Below are 23466 nucleotides of genomic sequence, written 5' to 3'. Positions count from 1 at the left end.
CAAAGGCATAGTCATGGCACCTGTACAATTCTGTACCGCCCTTTTCCAGTATCATTATATCACCCATTTTACCCTGCTGTTACAGAGCCATTAAGCTTACCATTTTTTAGATAAAACAATTATGTTCTATCAAGAGAAAATACCACAATTTTGTAAACTATCCCTAGAGTGTGGCACACATGAATGTTGTTGTCATTGTTTTTCTATTATGAATACGAACCTCTATGTTCTATGCTGCTATGAACCTCTTACTTTATTTATTTACTATTATTATTTTTGTTTGTTTGAGACAGAGTTTCGCCCTTGTTGCCCAGGCTGGAGTGCAATGGCGCAACCTTGGCTCACTGCAACCTTTGCCTCCCAGGTTCAAGTGATTCTCCTGCCTCAGCCTCCTGAGTAGCTGGGATTAAAGATGGCCACCACCACACCCGGCTAATTTTTTATACATTTAGTAGAGACGGGGTTTCACCATGTTGGCCAGCTGGTCTTAAACTCCTGACCTCAGGTGATCCACCTGCCTCGGCCTCCCAAAGTGCTGGGATTACAGGCGTGAGCCACCATGCCCAGCCTATTATTATTATTATTATTATTATTGAATGGAATCTCGCTCTGTCACCCAGGCTGGAGTGCAATGGCGTAATCTTGGCTCACTTCAACCTCTGCCTCCCGGGTTCAAGTGATTCTCCTGCCTCAGCCTCCTGAGTAGCTGGGATTACAGGGGCCCACTACCATGCCCGGCTAATTTTTGTATTTTTAGTAGGGGCAGGGTTTCACCATGTTGGCCAGTCTGGTCTCAAACTCCTGACCTCAGGTGATCCACTTGCCTCGGCCTCCCAAAGTGCTGGGATTACAGGCATGAGCCACTCCTCCCGGACTTATTATTATTATTATTATTATTTTTTTTTTTTTTGAGATGGAGTTTTGCTCTTATTGCCTGGGCTGGAGTGCAATGGTGCCATCTCGGCTCTACAACCTCTGCCTTCTGGGTTCGAGTGATTCTCCTGCCTCAGCCTTCGGAGTAGCTGGGATTACAGGTGCCTGCCACCACGCCCAGCTAATTTTTGCATTTTTAGTAGAGACAGGGTTTCACCATGTTTGCCAGGCTGGTCTCAAACTCCTGACCTCAGGTGATCCACCCACCTAAGCCTCCCAAAGTGCTGGGATTACAGGCGTGAGCCACCGCGCCCAGCCTTATTATTTTTTAACACAGAGTTTCACTCTGTCACCCAGGCTGAAGTGCAGTGGTGCCATCTCAGCTCACTGCAACCTCTGTCTCCCAGGTTCAGGCAATTCTCCTACCTCAGCCTCCTGAGTAGTTGGGATTACAGGCATGTGCCACTGCGCCTGGCTAATTTTGTGTTTTTAGTAGAATTGGGGTTTCACTACATTGGCCAGGTTGGTCTCAAACTCCTGACCTCAAGTGATCTGCCTGCCTCGACTTCCCAAACTGCTGGGATTATAGGCGTGAGCCACCGCGCCAGACCCTGCAATGAACATCTTAATACAGGGGCTTTCTCCATATTTTGACTCTATAAATTCATAGATGAATCTCTGTCTCAAAGTGTCAGGACAGTTTTATAGCATTTGAAATGTAATGCTAAAATTATCATCAAAAGGATTGAGCCTATCTAGAGTGTACCAACAACTCCCATTTCATTTCACCCTTGTCAGCAATAGGTATTACATTTTTCCTTCTTTTACTAAAATAACAGGTGAAAAAATGTTCATTTCACCTGATGGGACTTACGCACATTTCCAGTACTGACCTGGGGAATGCAATATTGAGCTTTAACAACTTTTTTATCATCTCGTCATCATTGTCAATCAGTTCATAAAATATTTCCTTCCTTATCCGTATCAACTCATTTCCCAGGCTCATCAGGATCAAGGGTCGTATGTCACATTCACCCTCTGGAAGGAAGGCCTGGTGAAGACCCTTGGGAGAAGTCACAGAAAGTTAGACCTCAGAGACTAGCCAGGTCTGCCCGCAGATTTTCTTTTATTTTTATTTTTATTTTTTTTGAGACGGAGTTTCGATCTTGTTGCCCAGGCTGGAGTGCAGTGGCCCAGTCTCAGCGCACTGCAACCTCTGCCTCCCAGGTTCAAACGATTCTCCTGCCTCAGGCTCCCAAGTAGCTGGGATTACAGGCACGCACTACCACTCCCGGCTAATTTTGTATTTTGAGTAGAGATGGGATTTCTCCATGTTGCTCAGGCTGGTCTCGAACTCCTGACCTCAGGTGATCCACCGCCTTGGCCTTCCAAAGTGCTGGGATTACAGGCATGAGCCACCGTGCCTGGCCTACCAGCAGATTTTCTAGATGGGAAAAAGAAGGCCTCAAACAGGAGGTGAATTTATCTGGGATCACTGAGCAAATGACCAGCAGGAGAAATCCTGGGCCCTTTTTGCTACATGACATGGAATTCCTCTGACCCTGGAATTAGAAGCGCACCTAAATCAGATTACCCACTGTCCCACTCCAGCAATCTCACTGCCACTATTGCTCTCAAGATTTCCCCAATGTCTAATTACAGCTCTCTCTTTTTTTTTTGTTGAGTAAATCTGTTTTCTCTTCCTTAGGACTTACGATAAAAATCAAACAGGCGCCAGGTGTAGTGGCTCACACCTGTAATGCCAGCACTTTGGGAGTCCCAGGTAGGTAGATCACTTGAGCCCAGGAATTTTAACCAGCCTGGGCAACATGGTGAAACCACACATCTACACAAATTACAAAAGTTAGCCAGGTGTGATAGTGCATGCCTGTAGTCCCAGGCTGAGGTGGGAGGATTTCTTGAGCCCAAGAAGTGGAGGTTGCAATGAGCCGAGATCACGCCACTGCACTCCAGCCTGGGCGAGACAGGGAAGACTCCGTCTCAAAAAAAAAAAAAAGAAAGAAAAGAAAATTGTCCAACATCACACATCAGGAAAGCAATAAACCTAGACTTTGAACCAGGTGGTCTGTCTTCAGAGTCTGTGCTTTCAGCAACTACAATGAGGAAACTGAGGCACAAAGAGGTTAAGTAGCTTGCCCAAGGTAACGAGACAAAGTGGCAGAGCCCAACCTTGAACCAGGGATCCACTTAGGAGCAGTGCTGTCCTGCTTACTCTCTCAGCTACCTCCAACCCACATGCTGCAGGCACACAGCTGGAGTCAGTTGCTTCTCTGGCTAGATGCTTCAAATAGCCTCCCAAAGCACCTGGGATCAAATATATCTCCTCATGCCTCCTAAGGCCTGGGCTGTCTCACCCTTCCAGGCCCTCCATCTCAGCCTCGTGTACTGCTGCCTTGCTTAGTCTGTTCCAGCCACCCTGCCCTCCCTTCCAATCCCCTCAACACGCCTCCTCCCTCCTGCCTTGAACCTTGAACTTGCCACTTCTGTCTGGAACACTTTTCTGCCAGGTTGTTCCATCGCTTCTTTTTTGTTTTGTTTTGTTTTGTTTTGAGACAAAGTCTCACTCTGTCCCCAGCCTGGAGTGCAGTTGGATGATTTCAGCTCACTACAACCTCAACTTCCTGGGCTCAAGAGATCCTCCTGCCTCAGCCTCCTGAGTAGCTGGGACTACAGGTGTGCACCACCACATTCAGCTAATTTTTGTTTTTGGTAGAGACGGGGTTTCACCATGTTGTCCAGGCTGGTCTCGAACTCCTGGCCTCAGCAATTCTCCTTCCTTGGCCTCTCAAAGTGCTGGGATTACAGGTGTGAGCCACTGTGCCCAGCCCCATAGCTTATTCTTTTCATCATTCTGGTCTCAGCTTAAACATCACCTCCTCAGAGCAGCCTTCCCTTAGCCACCCCATTTAAGAACCTCCACCTACCCTGCTTTCCATTCCATTCCTAACAGCAATTTGTAATTTTCTATGTATTTACTAGCTACCTCTTGTCTGTCCTGACTAGATCACAAGCCCCATGAGGGCAGGAATTATGTCAGTTTACTCAGCCACACTGGCACTTTGTGCCATGCTTGGAGCATGGTAGGTGCTCAAGGAATATCTGCTGAATGAGTGACCCAAATGGAGTCACACAACTTTAGAGGTGGCAGCTCACCCAGATGACTGTCCTCATTTTCTCATGACACAGACTCAGAAAGGGAAAGTGATTTGCCCGTGGCCACACAGCTAACTATTAGAAGCAAAATGAGAATAAGAAGTGCTGGCCGGGCGCGGTGGCTCAAGCCTATAATCCCAGCACTTTGGGAGGCCGAGACGGGCGGATCATGAGGTCAGGAGATCGAGACCATCCTGGCTAACACGGTGAAACCCCGTCTCTACTAAAAAGTACAAAAAACTAGCCGGGCGTGGTGGCAGGCGCCTGTAGTCCCAGCTACTCAGGAGGCTGAGGCAGGAGAATGGAGTGAACCCGGGAGGCGGAGCTTGCAGTGAGCTGAGATCCGGCCACTGCACTCCAGCCTGGGCGACAGAGCAAGACTCCGTCTCAAAAAAAAAAAAAAAAAGAGAGTAAGAAGTGCTGCTTGCCACCTCTCTTCTGCGATGCCCATGGCTCTGGCCCGCCCAGTCTTGACCACCTCAGAGGCCTCAGCCTGCCTGTTCCATGGAGAAGTTGGACTTCCTATATCTCCTGGCTCAAAACCTGGGTCCCTCTACCCTAGGCCCCACCCTCTGCTGTTCCCAGGGCTGACCCAGCTCCACACTGCTACTCCCAAGGGTGAGGACAATGTGACCCACCTTCCAGGGGGCGGGTTCAGTCAAGCAGTTACCACTCCCATTCTCCTACAGCTGAAGTCAGGGCCTCAACACAGAGAGCTCAGAGTCCTATCACAGGCACCTCACGGAGGCATCCGCAGACATTTTCTTCAAAGGGGTCACGTTAACAAATATTTGTTGAAGGCCTTCTATGTGCTGGCCCTATGTGGGAAGCAGCAGCCAGGTCCTTTTGCTAAGTCCCCACCCAAAGCCTTCTAGGACTTCTAGGAAATAAAGGCCTTACTCGCTGTTCCAGCATTGCAGGGCCTGGACAAAACAGACCCTGTTGTTCCTGTTCCTGACACAACCTCCCCTCCTGTCACTGCCTACCAAACTGAGCAAGGCCTTTTCCGTCCTCATGCCTCCATCCTGCCCAGGCCTCAGTGTCCCGTGGGGCCCTGTGTTCAGCTCTGAGCACCTTACTCTGAAACAGTAACAAATGGAAGCGAAGCAGACACCACCTTCATTAACTCTAACAAAGACGTATTAATGTAAGATGTTCATCACAGGGAAACTGGGAGAGGGCCATATGGGGACTCTCTGTACTCTATTCTCAATTTTTCTGTAAATCTAAAACTGTTCTAAAAAATAAGACCACTAAAACAATGAATCCAGTAGTGGGGGCAGGGGGAGTGTGGGTGACCACGCTTGGCTGTGAGCTGATCACTGTGGAGGCTGGGAGGCGGGTGACAGAGCTGAGTGGCAGGAGGAGAGGTATGTGGGCACAGAGGTGGGGCAGGCAGAAGGACTTTCCAGGAGGAGCAATGGGCTGGAAGGCTGGAAACTACGCTCCTTGAAGAATGACCGAAGGAATGGAGGCCACTCTGTGTGAATATGAAAATAATTAACGGAACACTGGCACTGTGCCTGGCTACATAAATGTTGAATGAAAAACAAAACAGCATTCTTTAAATACCTAAGGGCATCACATGCTAAGGAAGTAGATTCCTTCTGTTTTGGGGGATAGGGCAGGGAGAGGAGAGGAGCTAGTTTAAAGCTGTAGGAGGCAATGTTTTACTAAACAAAAGGAAGACATTTCTAAGAGCTAAAAAATAATCAGCATTGACAAAGGGACTGGACCTTTGTCCACTGGACTGTGCTAGGGACTGGACCTCTCAGACAGTACTGGACTGACCTTCCCAGCCCTGAGGACATACAGGCTGGTGTGAGTGGAGAGAAGGAGCATGCACAGTCCACCATAACACAGGGTGAGAATGGTGTAAGGACAACCTTGGAGATAGTGACAGAGGAACAGAGGAGAGGGCTTGGTGAGGGAACAGTTTCCCAGATGCCAAATGACCACATATGAGGCTTCAGGAGACAGCCCTCTGCAGGCACAGGCGGGCTGAGTCCCATTTCTTCTCCTGGAAAGCCCTTCTCCTGCCCCACCTCTGCACCCGCACACTGCTCCTCCTCCTCTCATTCAGCTCTGGCACCTGCCACCCAGCTTCCATAGTGATCAGCTCATAGCCAAGCATGGTCATCCATACTGCCCTTGCTACCACTACTGCATTTTTTTTTTTTTTTTTTTTTGAGACAGGCTCTCATTCTGTTGTTCAGATTGAAGTACAGTAACACAATCATGGCTCACTGCAGCCTCGATTTCACAGGCTCAAGCAATCCTCCCACCTCACCCTCCCAAGTAGCTGGGATCATAGGCAAATGTCACCATGCCCAGCTAACTTTTTAATTTTTTGTAGAGACAGGGTCTCGCTTTGTTGCCCAAGCTGGTCTCAAACTCCTGGGCTTCAGCAAGTGTGAGCCACTGTGCCCAGCCTTGGATTCCTTTTTTTTTTTTTTGAGACAGAGTTTTATTCTGTCACTCAGGCTGGAGTGCAGTGGTGCAATCCTGGCTCACTGCAACCTCCACCTTCCGGGTTCAAGCGATTCTCCTGCCTCAGCTTCCCGAGTAGCTGGGGTTACAGGTGTGTGCCATCATGCCTGGCTAATTTTGTATTTTTAGTAGAAATGGGGTTTCACCATGTTGGCCAGGCTAGTCTCAAACTCCCAACCTCAGGTGATCCGCCCGCCTCGGCCTCCCAAAGCATCTGGGATTACAGGCGTGAGCCACCGCGCCCGGCCTGGTGGTCTTATTTTTTAAAACAGTTTTAGATTTACAGAAAAATTGAGAAGATAGTACAGAAAGTGCCCAGTTTCCCACATCTTACATTGGTAAGTCTTTGTTACAGTTAGTGAACTTCTACTGCTACATTATTGTTAGCTAAAGTCAATGAGTTGCTTAGATTTCCTGTTTCACCTAATGCCCTTTTTCTAGTTCACTATCTTATCCAGGATACAACATTACGTTTAATAATAGGGCTCTTTAGGCTCCTCTCGGCTGTGGCATTTTCTCAGGCCATTTTTTATTATCTTGGCAGTTTTGAGGGTACTCACTGAGTATTTTGTGGGATGCCACTGTTAGAATTTGTCTCATGTTTTCCCTCTAATCATGTCTCATGATTAGACTGGAGTTACAAGATATTGAGAGGATGGCCACAGAAGTTAAGTGATATTTTCATCACATCCTATCAAGGAACAATACTATTAACATGATGTTTTACTATTGATGTTGGCCTTGATGATCTGGCTGTATTTTTCAGATTTTTTCCACTGTAAAGTTACTTCATTCCCCCCTTGCCATACTGTATTCTTTGGAAGGAAGTCCTATGCATGGCCCACATTTAAGGAGTAGAGAGTTAGGCTCTCTTTCCTTTAAGACAGTGTAGCTACATAAATTGCTTGAAATTTATTCTGCAGGGAGATTTGTCTCTTCTCCTCCATTTATTAATTCATTATTAATTCATTTATATCAATATGCACTCATGAATGTTTATTTTGTACTTTTGGTTATAATCCAACACTGCTTTATTTTGTTTTTCAAATTGTTTCAGCTTTGGCCACTGGGAGATATTTTAGGTGGCCCCCGTGTCCTTGGACATGCTCCCATATTAAAGTAGTTCCTGCCCCTCCCCCAGCTCTTCCTTACTTTCTGGCATTACAATATGTTCTAGACTCATCCTGTGTATTTCCTGCCCTAGTCCTAGATTCAACCATTCTTCCAAAGAGCACTTGTTCCTTTTATTGGGAAATTGTATTAGAAATCATAATCTGGTTTCTTGACATTGGCCTGGGCAATGGTTTTTTTGGGTATGACCCCAAAACACAGGCAACAAAAGCAAAAATAGACAAATGAGATTGCATTAAACTAAAAAGCTTCTGCACAGCAAAGGAAACAACCAACAAAGTAAAAAGACAACCTAAAGAATGATAGAAAATATTTGCAAGCTGTACATCTGATAAGGGGATAATATCTAAAATGTATAATGAACTTAAACAACACAGTCTCAAGAAATCAAATAGCCTGGTTAAGAAGTGGGCAAAAACTCTGAATAGACATTTCTCAAAGGAAGACATACAAATGACCAACAGGTATATGAAAAAAATGCTCAACATCACTGATTATCATGGAAATGCAAAGTGAAAATCCAATGAGATATTGAGTTATACCTGTTAAAATGGTTACTATCAAAAAGACAAAATATGACAAATGTTGGCAAAGATTTGGAAAAAAGGGAACCCTCAAACACTATTGGTGGGAATATAAATGAGGACAGCCTTTATGAAAAACAGTATGGAGGCCAGGCATGATGGTCCACGCCTGTAATCTCAGCCCTTTGGGAGGCCAAGGTGGGAGTGTCGCTTGAGGCCAGGAGTTCCAGACCAGCCTGGGCAACATAGTGAGACTCTGTCTCCAACAAAAAATTAAAAAATTAGTTGGGCATGGCAGCACACACCTGCAGTCTCAGCTATTCACAATACTCAGGTGAGAGCATTGGTTGGGTCCAGGAGTTCAAGGCTGCAGTGACCCATGATCACTTGCCACTGCACTCCAACCTGAGTGACAGAGCAAGACCTTGTCTCTTAAAAAGAATAAAAGAGGCCGGGCACAGTGGTTCACGCCTGTATTTCCAGCACTTTGGTAGGCTGAGGTGGGTGGATCACGAGGTCAGGAGTTCGAGACCAACCCAGCCAACATGGTGAAACCCCATCTGTACTAAAAATACAAAAAAGTAGCCAGGCATAGTGGCAGGCACCTGTAATCCCAGCTACTCGGGAGGCTGAGGCAGGAGAATCACTTGAACCCAGGAGGCAGAGGTTGCAGTGAGCCAAGATGGTGCCACTGCACTCCAGCCTGGGTGACAGAGCAAGACTCTGTCTCAAAAAACAAAAAAAAAGAAAGAAGAAAGAAAGAAACCAACCAACCAACCAACCAAGATCCAAGTGCTAAGTGTGCTCATTGCTGGAAGGGTATCATTTCTTTTAGGCCCTATGATCTGACAGAGCAAAACAGTTGTATGTTTCTAACCATACCATACATATTTCTTTTTTTTTTTTCCGAGATGGAGTCTCGCTCTGTCACCCAGGCTGGAGTGCAGTGGCACAATCTCCACTCACTGCAAGCTCCACCTCCCGGGTTCCTGCCATTCTCCCGCCTCAGCCTCCTGAGTAGCTGGGACTATAGGCGCCCGCCACCATGCCAAGCTAATTTTTTTGTATTTTTAGTAGAGACGGGGTTTCACCGTGTTAGCCAGGATGGTCTCAATCTCCTGACCTCATGATCTGCCCATCTCAGCCTCCCAAAGTGCTGGGATTACAGGCGTGAGCCACCATGCCTGACCTACCTACACATATATTTCTATACATAATTATCTGTAAGTATATATTGAGCTAAATTTGAGTGTCTACTGATGTTTTCAACTCTAATCCATTACTACATGGAGCATTCTAGGTTCCCCCTGCTTTCTAGACATTCCTGCTTAAATTGTGAAAAACTTGGCTCCCACCCTCTGCCATCCATTTACTGAACTATTTTATTTCAGTGTTAACACTGTGTACATGTATAGTAGTAGAAGTATTGTTAACCCACACCTTCATGAGAAACAGCTTTATCACTAGGGCACAGTGCTCAGACACAGTTCCTTTTGCTTTAGTCTTACCAACTCCACTCATTTCCAAAGTTACTTAAGTCAGCATCTTTTCCCCCAACTCCTTCACAGAGATTGTTTCATACATCTGTAATGGTTAGATTATCTTGTCATAGTTTGTTTTCCTTCCTAGGATCCACTGACCTCCTAGATGATTTTTTTCTTTTTTCTTTTTTTTGAGACGGAGTCTCGCTCTGTCACCCAGGTTGGAATGCAGTGGCGTGATCTCTGCTCACTGCAAGCTCTGCTTCCTGGGTTCACGTCATTCTCCTGCCTCAGCCTCAAGAGTAGCTGGGACCACAGGCGACTGCCACCATGCCCGGCTAATTTTTTGTAATTTTAGTAGAGATGGGGTTTCACCGTGTTAGCCAGGATGATCTTGATGACCTCGTGATCTGCCTGCCTTGGCCTCCCAAAGTGCTGGGATTATAGGTGTGAGCCACCACGCCTGGCTGATTTTTTTCTTTAACAAATTGCATACATTAAGATTCACTTTTTGTGCTGTAAAATTAAATGGGTTTTGACAAATGCTTTTGTATCCACCATTTACAGTACCATAGAGAATAATTTTACTGCCCTAAAAGTCCCCTGTGCTTCACCTATTCATCCCATCTCCTGAACTCCAAACCTCTTGCAACCACTGATAATTTTACTATCTCTATAGTGTTTTTCTTGTCCAGAATGTCATAGAATTGGAATCATGCAATATTTAGCCTTTTCATAATGAATTCCTTAGAAATTGTGGGTTTTTTTGTTTTTTTTTTTGAGACGGAGTTTCGCTATTGTTGCCCAGGCTGGAGTGCAATGGCACGATCTCGGCTCATCGCAACCTCCACCTCCTGGGTTCAAGCAGTTCTCCTGACTCAGCCTCCCAAACAGCTGGGATTGCAGGTGTCCACCACGACTGGCTAATTTTGCGTTTTTAGTAGAGACGGGGTTTCTCCATGTTGGTCAGGCTGGTCTTGAACTCCCAACCTCAGGTGATCCACCCACATTGGCCCCCCAAAGTGTTGGGATTACAGGCATGAGCCACTGCGCCTGGCCTAGAAATTGAATTCTTTAGAAATTAGATTCTGTAAAAATATTAGGTAATTTATGGATTCGTTATTAATTTTTTTTTTTTTTTTGAGATGGGGTTTTGCTCTTGTCACCCAAGCGGAGTGCAGTGGCACAATCTCGGCTCACTTCAACCTCCGCCTCCCGAGTTCAAGCAATTCTTGTGCCTCAGTCTCCCAAATAGGTGGGATTTCAGGTGCCCGCCACCACACCTGGCTTTTTGGTTTGGGTGGTTTTTTTTTTTTGGAGACGGAGTTTCACTCTTGTCGCCCAGGCTTTAGTGCAATGGCACGATCTCAGCTCACTGCAACCTACGCCTCCCAGGTTCAAGTGATTCTCCTGCTTCAGCCTCCCAAGCAGCTGGGATTACAAGTGTGCACCACCATGCCTGGCTAATTTTTGTATTATTAGTAGAGATGGGGTTTCACCATGTTGGCCAGGCTGGTCTTGAACTCCTGACCTCAAGTGATTCAATCTGCCTCAGCGTCCCAAAGTGCTGGGATTACAGGTGTGAGCCACCATGCCTGGCCCCAGCTAATTTTTGTATTTTTAGCAGAGACGAGATTTCACCATGTTGGCCAGGCTGGTCTTGAACTCCTGACCTCAAGTGATCCACCTGCCTTCAGCCTCCCAAAGCGCTGGGGCTACTGTGCCCAGCTGGTATTGTGTTTTTTAATGTCAAATTCCAATTGTTCATTGCTGGTATAAGTAAAGCAATGGACTCTCGTATATTAATCTTGTATCCTGTGACTTTGCTATATAGTCTCATTAGTTTCAGGAGGTTTTTCTTTTTAAAAAAATTGTTTGGAATTATCTACAGACAATAATGTTATCTGCAAACAAAGATAGTTTTATTTCTTCCTTCCCAATCTGTATGCCTTTTATTTCCTTTTCTTGAATGGACTAGCTAGGGCTTTCAGTACAGTGTTGAATAGGAGTGGTAAGAGGGAACATCTTTGCCTTGTTCCTGGATTCAGCTGGGATCACAGGTGCACCATGCCCGGCTAGTTTTTGTATTTTTAGTAGACACGGGGTTTCACCATGTTGGCCAGGCTGGTCTCGAACTCCTGACCTTGTGATCTGCCCACCTCGGCCTCCCATAGCGCTGGGATTACAGGTGTGAGCCACCGTGCCGGGCCTATTCTTATCACATTTTTACAAATCAACACAATTCCTTGACATCATCAAATATGGAGGGAAGTGTTTTTAAACCTTTACTGTCATTACTTAACATTCCAGCCCATTTGTGTTACATACTCCGTGGTGAACAAAGCTCTTGGCATACTCACCAAAATTTCTCCCTGCTCCACAGTGTGCACCTTCATGTAGGCCCCTACTGCAGCCTCCTTGGGGAGCTCACCAAGCTTGGTATTGATCATGGCACATTTGATCGACTGAACAGGCCTGGATCTAAAATGTGACAGCTTGTTAGAGAGCTCATCTGTAACACAGTCTGCTCCTGAGGCCCTGGCTAATCAGCTCTCACTCTTCTGCACATGGAGGACTCCCCTCCCTGGGGAATTCACAACTCCCCAGAAGGTGAGAAAACTCAAAATCAAGCCCTGGAAGAGACTGACTCCCATTGTCAGGAATTGGAGGGTGCAAAAGAGGAGACTTGGGAGAGGAAGGTGATACAGGCCCTCCCCTTAAACACCTGAGGGCTGTTCTCCTGGAGGCAGGGGCTGATGATCCCATGCAGCCAAGCCAGGCCTACTGGGTGGGAAGTCCCGGCTAGCCCTCTCATGCTCAGCATGAGGAAAGAATTTCTTTCTTTTTTCTTTCTTTTTTTTCCTTTGAGACAGTCTCACTCTGTCACCAGGCTCGAGTGCACTGATGGGATCTCTGCCCACTGAAATCTCCACTTCTGGGGTTCAAGTGATACTCTTGCCTCAACCTCCCAAGTAGCTGGGACTACAGGTGCCTACCACCATGCCCGGCTAATTTTTAGCAGAGACAGGGTTTCACCATGTTGCCCAGGCTGGTCTCAAACTTCTGGCCTCAAGTGATCTGCCCGCTTTGGCCTCCCAGAGTGCTGGGATTATAGGCATGAACTACTGCGCCCAGTCAAGAAGGAATTTCTTTTCTTTTTTTTTTTGAGATGGAGTTTTGCTCTTGTTGCCCAGGCTGGAGTGCAGTGGCACAATCTTGGCTCACTGCAACCTAGATTCTTCGGAAGGATTATCCATCACAGCTCAAAAGTGACAGGGTGCTCGTTATGGAGGCCAGCAGCTTGGAAATGTTAACAGGCAAAGGACTCGCATGAAGTGGCCCTTGCAGGAATGCAGGGATTTTGACACTGGTGCCATTGTTAGTCTCATTATGACACTTCAATTTCAAAAGTAGCAGGGGGAGGGGGCTGTGCTCCTCTGGGCCCAGCAGTGAGCCGCTTCTAGGCTGGTCCCCACTGAGTCTCCTCTTCTGCTCTTCATTCTCACCAGAAAAAACAAAAGCACAGCACCCAGTTTGCATCCACCTCACACCAGTTTGCATACCGCCTCATATCGCACCGATAACAACACTGAGCCACTCAGGTTTGAGTCCTGGCTCTGCCACTTTCTACCTGCGCAACCTGAAACAAGCAACTTAACCTCTCTCCATACCTTGGTTTTCTCACCTGAAAAATGGGAATGATTATAATAGTACTCGTAGAGTTGTTATGGAGATTAAATTAGATAATTCAGTACTAGGCACCGAAAAGGGGTTTTGTTTTGAGATGAAGTCTCGCTCTGTTGCCCAGGCTGAAGTACGGTGGCATGATTGCGGCTCACTGCAACCTCCGCCTCCTGGGTTCAAGTGATTCTTGTGCCTCAGCCTCCCAAGTAGCTGGAACTACAGGCGCCTGCCATCACACCCAGCTAATTTTTGTATTTTTAGTGGAGATGGGGTTTCACCATGTTGGCCAGGCTGGTCTCGAACTCTTGACCTCAGGTGATCTGCCCGCCTCAGCCTCCCAAAGTGCTGGGATTACAGGCATGAGCCACCACGCCCAGCCTGTTTTCTTTCCTTTTTTTTTTTAAGAGACAGGGTCTTGCTCTGTTGCCCAGGCTGGGGTACAGTGACATGATCACAGCTCACTGCAGCCTCAACTTCCTAGGCTCAAGCGATCCTCCTGTGTCAGCCTCCTGAGCAGCTAGGATTACAGGTATGTGCCACTATGCCCAGCTACAAAAAGTATTCTGTAAGTGTTAACTATAATTATCAGTATCTCAAGTAACTGCTGACTTGTAACAACCCCAAGACTTAGATGCTATTATCTACCAAGAAATACAGCTTAGAGAGGTCAAGTCCCTTGCCTGGGGACACAGAGCTAAAATAAGTGGCCAAGCCAGGATTAATTCCAAACACAGGCTCTTATCTACTGTGCTATAACTGCCTTCCTTAGATGGACACAATTTTCTGAAGCAGCTCAGAATCAAAAGGGCCCAGAAACACACAGACCAACAGAATGTCAGAGCCGGAAGATCTGTCCAGTCCCTTCTTCCTTAAATGGGGTACTGAGGCCCTGAGAAAAGACATGGCTGAATGCCTGAAGTAGCCTTGTGAGTTACAGGTGGAGAATGCAGGTCCTGGCTCTCAGAACCAGGACATCTCTAGGCTGCCTCATGCACAACCCTTTGGGATTGACCTGTGTCCTCCACCTTTGCCCCCTCTCCAGCATCCCCGACATTCTGCCATATAAGTATTATCTCTCTTTGCAACCACAGTCTGGACCCATCTATCTGCCAAGGGCTGAGCTTACTGGATCTTTGGGCCCAGCATCTTGGGAAGAGTGTCTCCTGACGTTCTGATCTTCCTGCTGAAGCTTGTCCCCTGTAACCCCCAGGCTTCTTTGAGATGCAGAAGTTTCAAGGAGCTAAAGTCTTGTAGAGGATATGACTTGATCTGGAATTCCTTAAATCTTTCCATAGGAGAGTATTCTGTTAGAGAAAGCACAGGAAAAGATACTATGGATCTTTGCATATATGACGGTTATGGTGGTAGTAGTTGAAGCTTATCACAGGAACCTGGATGGTCTAGCACATGCGGAAATGTTTTTTTTTGTTTTGTTTTTTCTTTTTGAGATGGAGTCTTGCTCTGTCGCCCAGGCTGGAGTGCTGTGGCCAGACCTCAGCTCACTGCAAGCTCCGCCTCCCAGGTTCACGCCATTCTCCTGCCTCAGCCTCCCAAGTAGCTGGGACTACAGGCGCCCGCCACCTTGCCCGGCTAGTTTTTTGTATTTTTTAGTAGAGACGGGGTTTCACCGTGTTAGCCAAGATGGTCTCGATCTCCTGACCTCGTGATCCGCCCGCCTCAGCCTCCCAAAGTGCTGGGATTACAGGCTTGAGCCACCGTGCCCAGCTGGAAATTTTTTTTTAAAAAACAAAGATAAAACACTGTGGCCTCCATGCAATGTCCCTGGGTGGCAGGCCCTCTGCTAGAGCCTTTACATCCATTACATCTGGAGAAGGGTGATTAACATACTTTAAGAGATAAGATGAACAGCACAGAGCTCAAGTCACCCAGAAAAAGGTTAAAGCTTGGATTTGAACTCAGGTCTCTTGGATTCAAAGCTCATATCATTCCATTAACAGACCATATTTATCCTGGCATTCAAACTGGGCTTTCAAATTGGGGCAGGGTCAGCAATAAAAGATAAATGGATGACTGGTCATGGAACCTTAGACAAGTCATATAATCATTACAGCCCTCATAGAACTATTGTAAGAATTATAGGCCCGGGCATGGTAGTTCACATTTGTAATCCCAGCACTTTGGGAGGCCGAAGTAGGTGATCACTTGAGCCCAGGAGTTCAAGAGCAGCCTAGGCAACATGGCAAGACTTCATCCCTACAAAAAATTAAAGAATTAACCAGGCATGCTGGTGCACACCTGTAGCCTTAGCTACTGGGGACACTGAGATGGAAGGATTGCGTGAGCCCAGGAAGTTGAGGCTGTAGTGAGCTGTGTTCACGACACTGTGTTCCAATCTGGGCAACAGTAAGACTTTGCCTCAAAAAAAAAAAAAGAATTGCAGATAAAGAATGTGATATGCCTAACACAGTGCCAGCATATAATAGGCCCTCCATGAGAGTTATTTTAAAAGATCACCAAGAGCCAGTTGCAGTGGTGCATACCTGAGTTCTAGCTACTCAGGAGGCTGAGGTAGGAGGATTGCTTGAACCTAGGAGCTCAAGTTCAGCCTGGACAACATAGAAAGACCTAATCTCTTAAAATAAAATAAAATAAAACTCAAAGGAAATATAATTCAGAAATAAAAAGGAATAAACTACTCAGCATGCTAAGTAAAAGAAGCCAGATACAAGAGTCCATACTGTATGATCTCATTTATATGAAACCATAGGAAGACAAATCTAACCCATAATGACAGAAAACAAATCAGTGGTTGCCTAGGGCAGGGGTGAGGGGTAGAGATTGACTGGGAGGGGGCACAAGGGGACTTTTTGGGGTGATGGAAATGTTCTATAACTTGACTGTAGAGGTATAAATTTGTCATGGAACTATGGCTGGGTGCAGTGGCTCACGCCACTGTAATCCCATGCTTTGGAAGGCCAAGGCAGGAGGATCGCTTGAGCTCAGGAGTTTGAGACCAGTCTGGGCAACATGGCAAAGCCCCGTCTCTATAAAACATACAAAAATTAGCAGGGTGTGGTGGCACATGCCTGAAGTCCCAGCTACTCAAGAGGCTGAGGTGGGAGGATTACTTGAGCCTGGGAGGTCAAGGTTGTACTGAGCCGTGTTCATGCCACTGCACTCCAGACTGGGTGACAAAGTGAAACCTTGTTTCAAAAAGAATTTTTTTTCTAATTTGTCATTTAACTACACACATTAAAATATGTGTACTCTATTATATAAAAATTATATATCAATAACATTGATTAAAAAAGAGATCGCCAGCCGGGTGTGGTGGCACATGCCTATAATTGCAGCACTTTGGGAGGCCGAGGTGGGCAGATCACGAGGTCAGGAGTTTGAGACCAGCCTGGCCAACATGGTGAAATCCCATCTCTACTAAAGATACAAAAAATTAGCTGGGCATGGTGGCGCATGCCTGTAATCCCAGCTACTTGAGAGGCTGAGGCAAGAGAATTGTTTGAACACGGGAGGCAGAGGTTGCAGTGAGCCAAGATTGTGCCATTGCACTCCAGCCTGGGTGACAGGGCAAGACTGTATCTCAAAGAAAAAGCAAAAAAAAAAAAAAATCTCCAGTATGAGAATCAACTCTTCAAATTAATGTTTTTTGTTTGTTTGTTTTGTTTTGTTTTTGTTTTTTTGTTTTTGAGATGGAGTCTTGCTGTGTTGCTCAGGCTGGAGTGCAGTGGCTCGATCTCGGCTCACTGCAAGCTCCACCTCCCAGGTTCACACCATTCCCCTGTCTCAGCCTCCCAAGTAGCTGGGACAACAGGCACCTGCCACCACGCCTGGCTAATTTTTTTGTATTTCTAGTAAAGACAGGGTTTCATGGTGTTATAGCCAGGATGATCTCAACCTCCTGACCTTGTGATCCGTCTACCTTGGCCTCCCAAAGTGCTGGGATTACAGGCGTGAGCCACCATGCCTGGCCCCTCAAATTAATGTTAATGGGAATAAATCCAAATTCCACAAGGAGTAGATCTGGCTTAACAAAACACATAAAAAGCCCTGAGAATGATCTTTCGGAAAGGCACTTCAACAATATCTATCAGCGTTTTAAATGTACATAGCCAGTATGCACCGTATTAACTATTTCAGGGGTCCCCAATCCCCTGGCCATGGACTGGTACAGGTCCATGGCCTGTTAGGAATGAGGCTGTTGGCCGGGCGCAGTGGCTCAAGCCTGTAATCCCAGCACTTTGGGAGGCCGAGACAGGCAGATCACGGGGTCAGGAGATCGAGACCATCCTGGCTAACCCGGTGAAACCCCGTCTCTACTAAAAAATAAAAAAAATTAGCCGGGCGAGGTGGCAGGCGCCTGTAGTCCCAGCTACTCGGGAGGCTGAGGCAGGAGAATGGCATAAACCTGGGAGGTGGAGCTTGCAGTGAGCTGAGATCCGGCCACTGCACTCCAGCCTGGGCGACAGAGCGAGACTCCGTCTCAAAAAAAAAAAAAAAAAAAAAAGGGAATGAGGCTGCACAGCAGGAGATGAGTGGTGAGTGCATGAGCATTACCACCTGAGCTCCACCTCCTATCAGATCAGTGGCGGCATTAGAGTCTCATAGGAGCACAAACCCTACTGAGAACTGTGCATGAGAGGGATCTAGGTTGTGTGCTCCATCTAATGTCTGATGATCAGAGGTGGAACAGTTTCATCCCAAAACCGTCACCACCTGCCCCTATCTGTGAAAAAATTGTCTTCCACAAAACTAGTCTCTGGTGCCAAAAAGGCTGGGGACTGTTGAACTATTTGATCCAGTAATTCTCAGAATTTGTCTAACACGTTTCCTTGCACACAGATGCAAAGATAAACACACCAGGAAATTTGCCACAGTAAGGTAAACATTTGAAAAAGAATTCAAAATATCTGTAAAAGGTAATTAAATTAATTATCATATATGCATATAATACAATAAAACTCAACTATTAAAAACACAGATCTAGACTTCTGCTTTTGCTTCCAGCCAAGATGGAATAACAGGGACTAAATTTTCTCTTCTACTTGAAAATATTGGACAACATTTATGAAAAAAATTGTTTTAAAGACATTGAAAGATGGGTGTGGTGGCTCACACCTGTAATCTCAGCATTTTGGGAGGCTGAGGTAGGAGGATCCCTTGAGGCCAGGAGTTCAACACCAGCCTAAGCAACAAGGTGAGACTCTATCTCTACAAAAAAAATGAAAAATTAGGTGGGCGTGGTGGCTCACACCTATAGTCGCAGCTACTCAGGAGAGGCAGGAGGACTGCCTGAGCCCAGGAGGTCAGGGCTGCAATTAGCTATGACTGGGTCACTGCACTCCAGCCTAGGTGACAGAGTGAGACCCTGTCCCAAAAAAAAAAAAAAAAAAAGACATTGAACATCAGACAATAAAGGACAAACATCCACACAAGACAGAAAACAAATGAAGTGAGCACTACTACTGCCTCAGCTTGTTGCCTAAAGATTTTCTGGGCCATAGGGCAGGGAGGGTAATTCAGATGGAGCCGAGCAATCTCCTTGAATTGATGAGACAGAAGACATAGGGGAGGACAAGGCAGCTAGAGTCCACAGAGCATGGAACCAGAGAGAAGAGAGCTGCATAAAGACAGAACTCCAAAGATCTGCAGAGAGTTTCCCTTGAAGTACAGCTGAGAGTGTAATGGGAAACTACCAGTGGTAGGCAGCCTCTGAGATGGCTGCCAGTGACCCCCACCTCCTACTAGTCACACACTTGTGTAATACCCTCCCATTAAGTGTAGGTTGGGCTCACTTAAAACAGGATACAGCAGAAGTGATGAGATTTTATTTCTGAGATTAAGTTATAAAAAGACTGTGGCTTCCATCTTGGGCATGTTCTCTGTTGCTCTCTCTCATTCTTGGAGAAGCAAGCTACCATGTCATGAAACAGCCCTGTAGAGACACCCATGAGGCCAGACACTTGGCCAATAGCCATGTGAGTTAGCTTGGAAGTTGGTCCCTCTGAGAGGAGCCTTCAGATGAAACCACAACCCTGGCTGACAATGGCAACCCCAAGAGATTTTTTTTTTTTCTTTTCTTGAGATGGAGTCTCACTCTGTCGCCCAGGCTGAAGTACAGTGGCACAATCTCCACTCACTGCAAGCTCCACCTCCCGGGTTCACGTCATTCTCCTGCCTCAGCCTCCTGAGCAGCTGGGACTACAGGCACCTGCCACCAGGCCCAGCTAATTTTTTTGTATTTTTAGTAGAGCCGGGGTTTCACCATGTTAGCCAGGATGGTCTTGATCTCCTGACCTTGTGATCCACCCACCTCGGCCTCCCAAAGTGCTGGGATTACAGGTGTGAGCCACCACGCCTGGCCTTTTTTTTTTTTTTTTTTTTTTTTTTTTTTTAGATGGAGTCCTGCTGTTTTCCAAGCTGGTCTTGAATTCCTGGAGTCAAATAATCCTCCTGCCTCAGCCTCCCAAGTAGCTGGGTCATAAGAGATCTTGAGTCAGAAGCACCAAACTAAGCTATGCCCAAATTTCTGACTCACAGAAATTGGGAGAAGTAAATGTCTGTTATTTTAAGTTGCTAAGTTTTGGGGCAATTTATTACATAGTATACTACTCAAGGCTGGGGAAAGAATCACCCCAAATGATTAGAGGGATAAATCATCAGAGCTCAAACAGGACCAGAAATAGTCCTGTTCCCAATAACTAGAATAGAAAACCTCTCAAGTCATGGGGCATTCTGAAATACACAAAATGGTTTTACTTCATGAATGGGAGAAAATTAGCTCTAGATTAAACACTGTTCTGACCCCGCATAACAAATTTAAAAGCTAGTCTTGAAAAGATCAAAATACTTCCAAGTGACTACATCTCAAAGTTCAGAAATATTTACAGGAATAACAAATATGCAGTACCCAAAATCCACATTTTCTAGCATCTTATTAAAAAATCATGAAGGATGCAAAGAAATAGGAAAATATAAACCATATGAAGAGGAAAAAAATGAATTGAAACTGACTCAGAAGTGACACATATGATGGAATTAGTACATAAGGGCATTGAAACAGCTATTGTAATTATATTCCAAGGAAAAAATATTGTGTATATTAAGTAGAGTTGTGGAAATTATAAAAAGACCCAAATCAAACTTTGAGATATAAAAATTAAAATGTCTAAAATGAAAAGTACACTAGGTGGGATTAACAGCAGATTAGACTATGCAGAAGGAGGATTAGAAAACTTGAAGACATAGTAATAGAAACTATCCAAAATGTCACAAAGAAAAAAAAAAGAATTAAAAAAAATGAACAGAACATCAGTGAGCTGTGAAACACAGCAATCCAATACACATGTAGCAATCCAATATACATGTAATTGGAGTTCTCAAAGTGGAGGAGAGGGAAAGACAAATAACTTTTTTGAAAACATAATGGTCAAAATATTCCAAATCTGATTTAAAAAATACAAACCCAGGAATGCAAGAAACTAAATGAACCTCAAGCACAGAAACATGACAAAAATTATACCAAGGCACAACATAATCAAATTGCTTAAAACTATTGACAAAAAAAATTCAAAATCAGCCAAAGCAAAAAGGTACACTGTGTACAGAAAATATACAAGGTTATACAAAGAGGGCATACAAAAATAAAAATGTTGGCCAGGTGCAGTGGCTCATGCCTGTAATCCCAGCACTTTGGGAAGCCAAGACAGGTGGATCACTTGAGGTCAGGAGTTTGAGACCAGCCTGGCCAACATGGCGAAACCCCATCTCTACTAAAAATACAAAAATTAGCTAGGTGTGGTGGCGGGCACCTATAATCCCAGCTACTTGTGAGGCTGAGGCACAAGAATCACTTGAACCTGGGAGGCGGAGGTTGCAGCTAGCCGAGGTTGTGCCGTTGTACTCCAGCCTGGGCAACAAGAGCAAGACTCCATCTCAGAAACAAACAACAATAACAAATACAAAAATTAGCCAAGTATGGTAGCGCATGCCTCTAGTCCAGCTATTCAAGAGGCTGAGGCAGAATAATCGCTTGAACCGGGGAGGTAAAGGTTGCAGTGGGCCAAGATCACACTATTGCACTCCAGCCTGTGTAACAGAGTGAGACTCTGTCTCAATAAATAAATAAATAAAAATGTTAATGGACTTCTTGTTGAAAACAATGCAAGCCAGAAAATGTCTCAAATAAATAAAAATGTGAATGGACTTGTTGAAAACAATGTAAGCCAAAAAACAGGCCTTAATGCAACATCTTTAAACTAGTGAAAGAAAAAAACCTGTCAACCTAGAATTTTATATCCAGCAAAAATTTCTTTCAAAAATGAAGATAAAATAGTTTTCAGACATAGAAAAACTGAAATAATTCATCACTAACAGACGTGAAACACAAGAAATGTTAAAGGAAGTACTTCAGGCAGAAGGAAATGGTATGAGGTAGAAATCTGGATCTATATAAAGGAACAAAGAACATCAGAAATAGTAACTATGTAGGTTAATGTCAGAGTCTTTTCTTATTATTTTTTAGATATACTTAAAAGATACTTGTTTAAGCTGGGTGCAGTGGTTGACGCCTGTAATCCCAGCCTTTAGGGAGGCTGAGGTGGGTGGATCACCTGAGGTCAGGAGTTCAAGACCAGTCTGGCCAACGTACATAATGAAACCATGTCTCTACTAAAAATACAAAAAATTAGCTGGGCATGGTGGCGAGCACCTGTAATCCCAGCTACTAGGGAGGCTGAGGCAAGAGAATCACTTGAACCCAGGAGGTGGAGGTTGCAGTGAGCCAAGATCGTGCCATTGCACTCCAGCCTGGGCAACAGGAGCAAAACTCCATCTCAAAAAAAAAAAAAAAAAAGATACTTGTTTAAAGCAAAAGTAATAACCATGTATGGTAAGGTTTTTAATATACAAGAAAGTAGAATATATCACAATAGCATAATATCCAGGAGGAGAAAATGGAAATATATTGTAAGGTTCTGATTCTATACATGAAGTGGCATAATATCACTTAAAGGTAGATTGTGATAAGTTAAGAGTATATACAATGATCATAAAGCAACCGTGAAAATAATACCACAAACAGCTAATAAGCCAACAAAGAAAATAAGATTGAATTATACAAAATACATAATCCAAAAGGCAAGGAAAAACAGAATAAAAAGGGAATAGGTGTGACAAATAGAAAAAAAAAATAGCAAGATGGTAGAGTTAAATCCAAACATAATCAATATTAACATTAAATGTCAATGATTTAGACATCTCAATAAAAAGGCAGATTGTCAGATAGGATTTTTTTTAAGCAAGACCCAACTATATGCTGCCTTTAAGAAATTCACTTTTACATATAAAGACAAAAATAGGTTAAACACAAAAGGATGGAAAAAGATATACCAAACTAATATTAACCAAAAGGAAGCTACATTAAATCAAAAGAAGTGGTTGAATTTATATCAGAAAAAGTAGGTTTTAGAGCAAAGAATATTACCAGGGACAAATAAATTCATTTCATAATGATTAAGAGTTCAATCCCAAACATCTATGCATATAATAAAAGAGCTTCAGCTCAAGCCTGTAATCCCAGCACTTTGGGAGGCCGAGACGGGCGGATCACGAGGTCAGGAGATCGAGACCATCCTGGCTAACATGGTGAAACCCCGTCTCTACTAAAAACTACAAAAAACTAGCCGGGCGAGGTGGCAGTGCCTGTAGTCCCAGCTACCCGGGAGGCTGAGGCAGGAGAATGGCATGAACCCGGGAGGCGGAGCTTGCAGTGAGCTGAGATCTGGCCACAGCACTCCAGCCTGGGTGACAGAGCGAGACTCCGTCTCAAAAAAAAAAAAAAAAGAGCTTCAAAATATATGAGGCAAAACAGACAGAAATACAAGGAGAAAAATGTATCTATAATTATGGCTGGAGATTTTAACAACTCTATCAATAATTTTTTTTTTTTTTGTGAGACAGAGTCTTGCTCTGTCATTCAGACTGGAGTGCAGTGGCGTGATCTTGGCTTACTGCAACTTCTGCCTCCCAGGTTCAAGCAATTCTCCTGCCTCAGCTTCCCAAGTAGCTGGGACTACAGGCATGTGCCACCATGCCCAGCACTTTGGGAGGCCGAGGCAGGCAGATCACCAGAA

At 45.0% G+C, this 23466-nt stretch overlaps 1 protein-coding gene across 4 annotated transcripts in view; it reads right to left on the bottom strand.

The window, feature by feature from the left end:
* CNBD2 (cyclic nucleotide binding domain containing 2) overlaps positions 1 to 23466 on the bottom strand; it is a 72427-nt gene that overhangs the window by 5751 nt on the left and 43210 nt on the right. For 3 of the 4 annotated variants that reach the window (XM_033186278.1, XM_033186280.1, XM_033186279.1), the window contains 3 exons: positions 14484 to 14661; positions 12034 to 12154; positions 1767 to 1936 (listed from right to left, as the gene is read on the bottom strand). In XM_033186278.1, the coding sequence (XP_033042169.1) occupies positions 1767 to 1936; positions 12034 to 12154; positions 14484 to 14661 (469 nt within the window). The remainder of the gene's footprint in view (positions 1 to 1766; positions 1937 to 12033; positions 12155 to 14483; positions 14662 to 23466) is intronic. The other variant, XM_033186281.1, reaches the window with a different exon arrangement.

Source organism: Trachypithecus francoisi, unplaced genomic scaffold (assembly GCF_009764315.1).
Source record: "Trachypithecus francoisi isolate TF-2019V2 unplaced genomic scaffold, Tfra_2.0 Lachesis_group21, whole genome shotgun sequence".
Taxonomy (NCBI): Eukaryota; Metazoa; Chordata; class Mammalia; order Primates; family Cercopithecidae; genus Trachypithecus; species Trachypithecus francoisi.
Note: the sequence above shows the minus strand (reverse complement) of the source record. Positions and strands in the feature narration are given on the sequence as shown.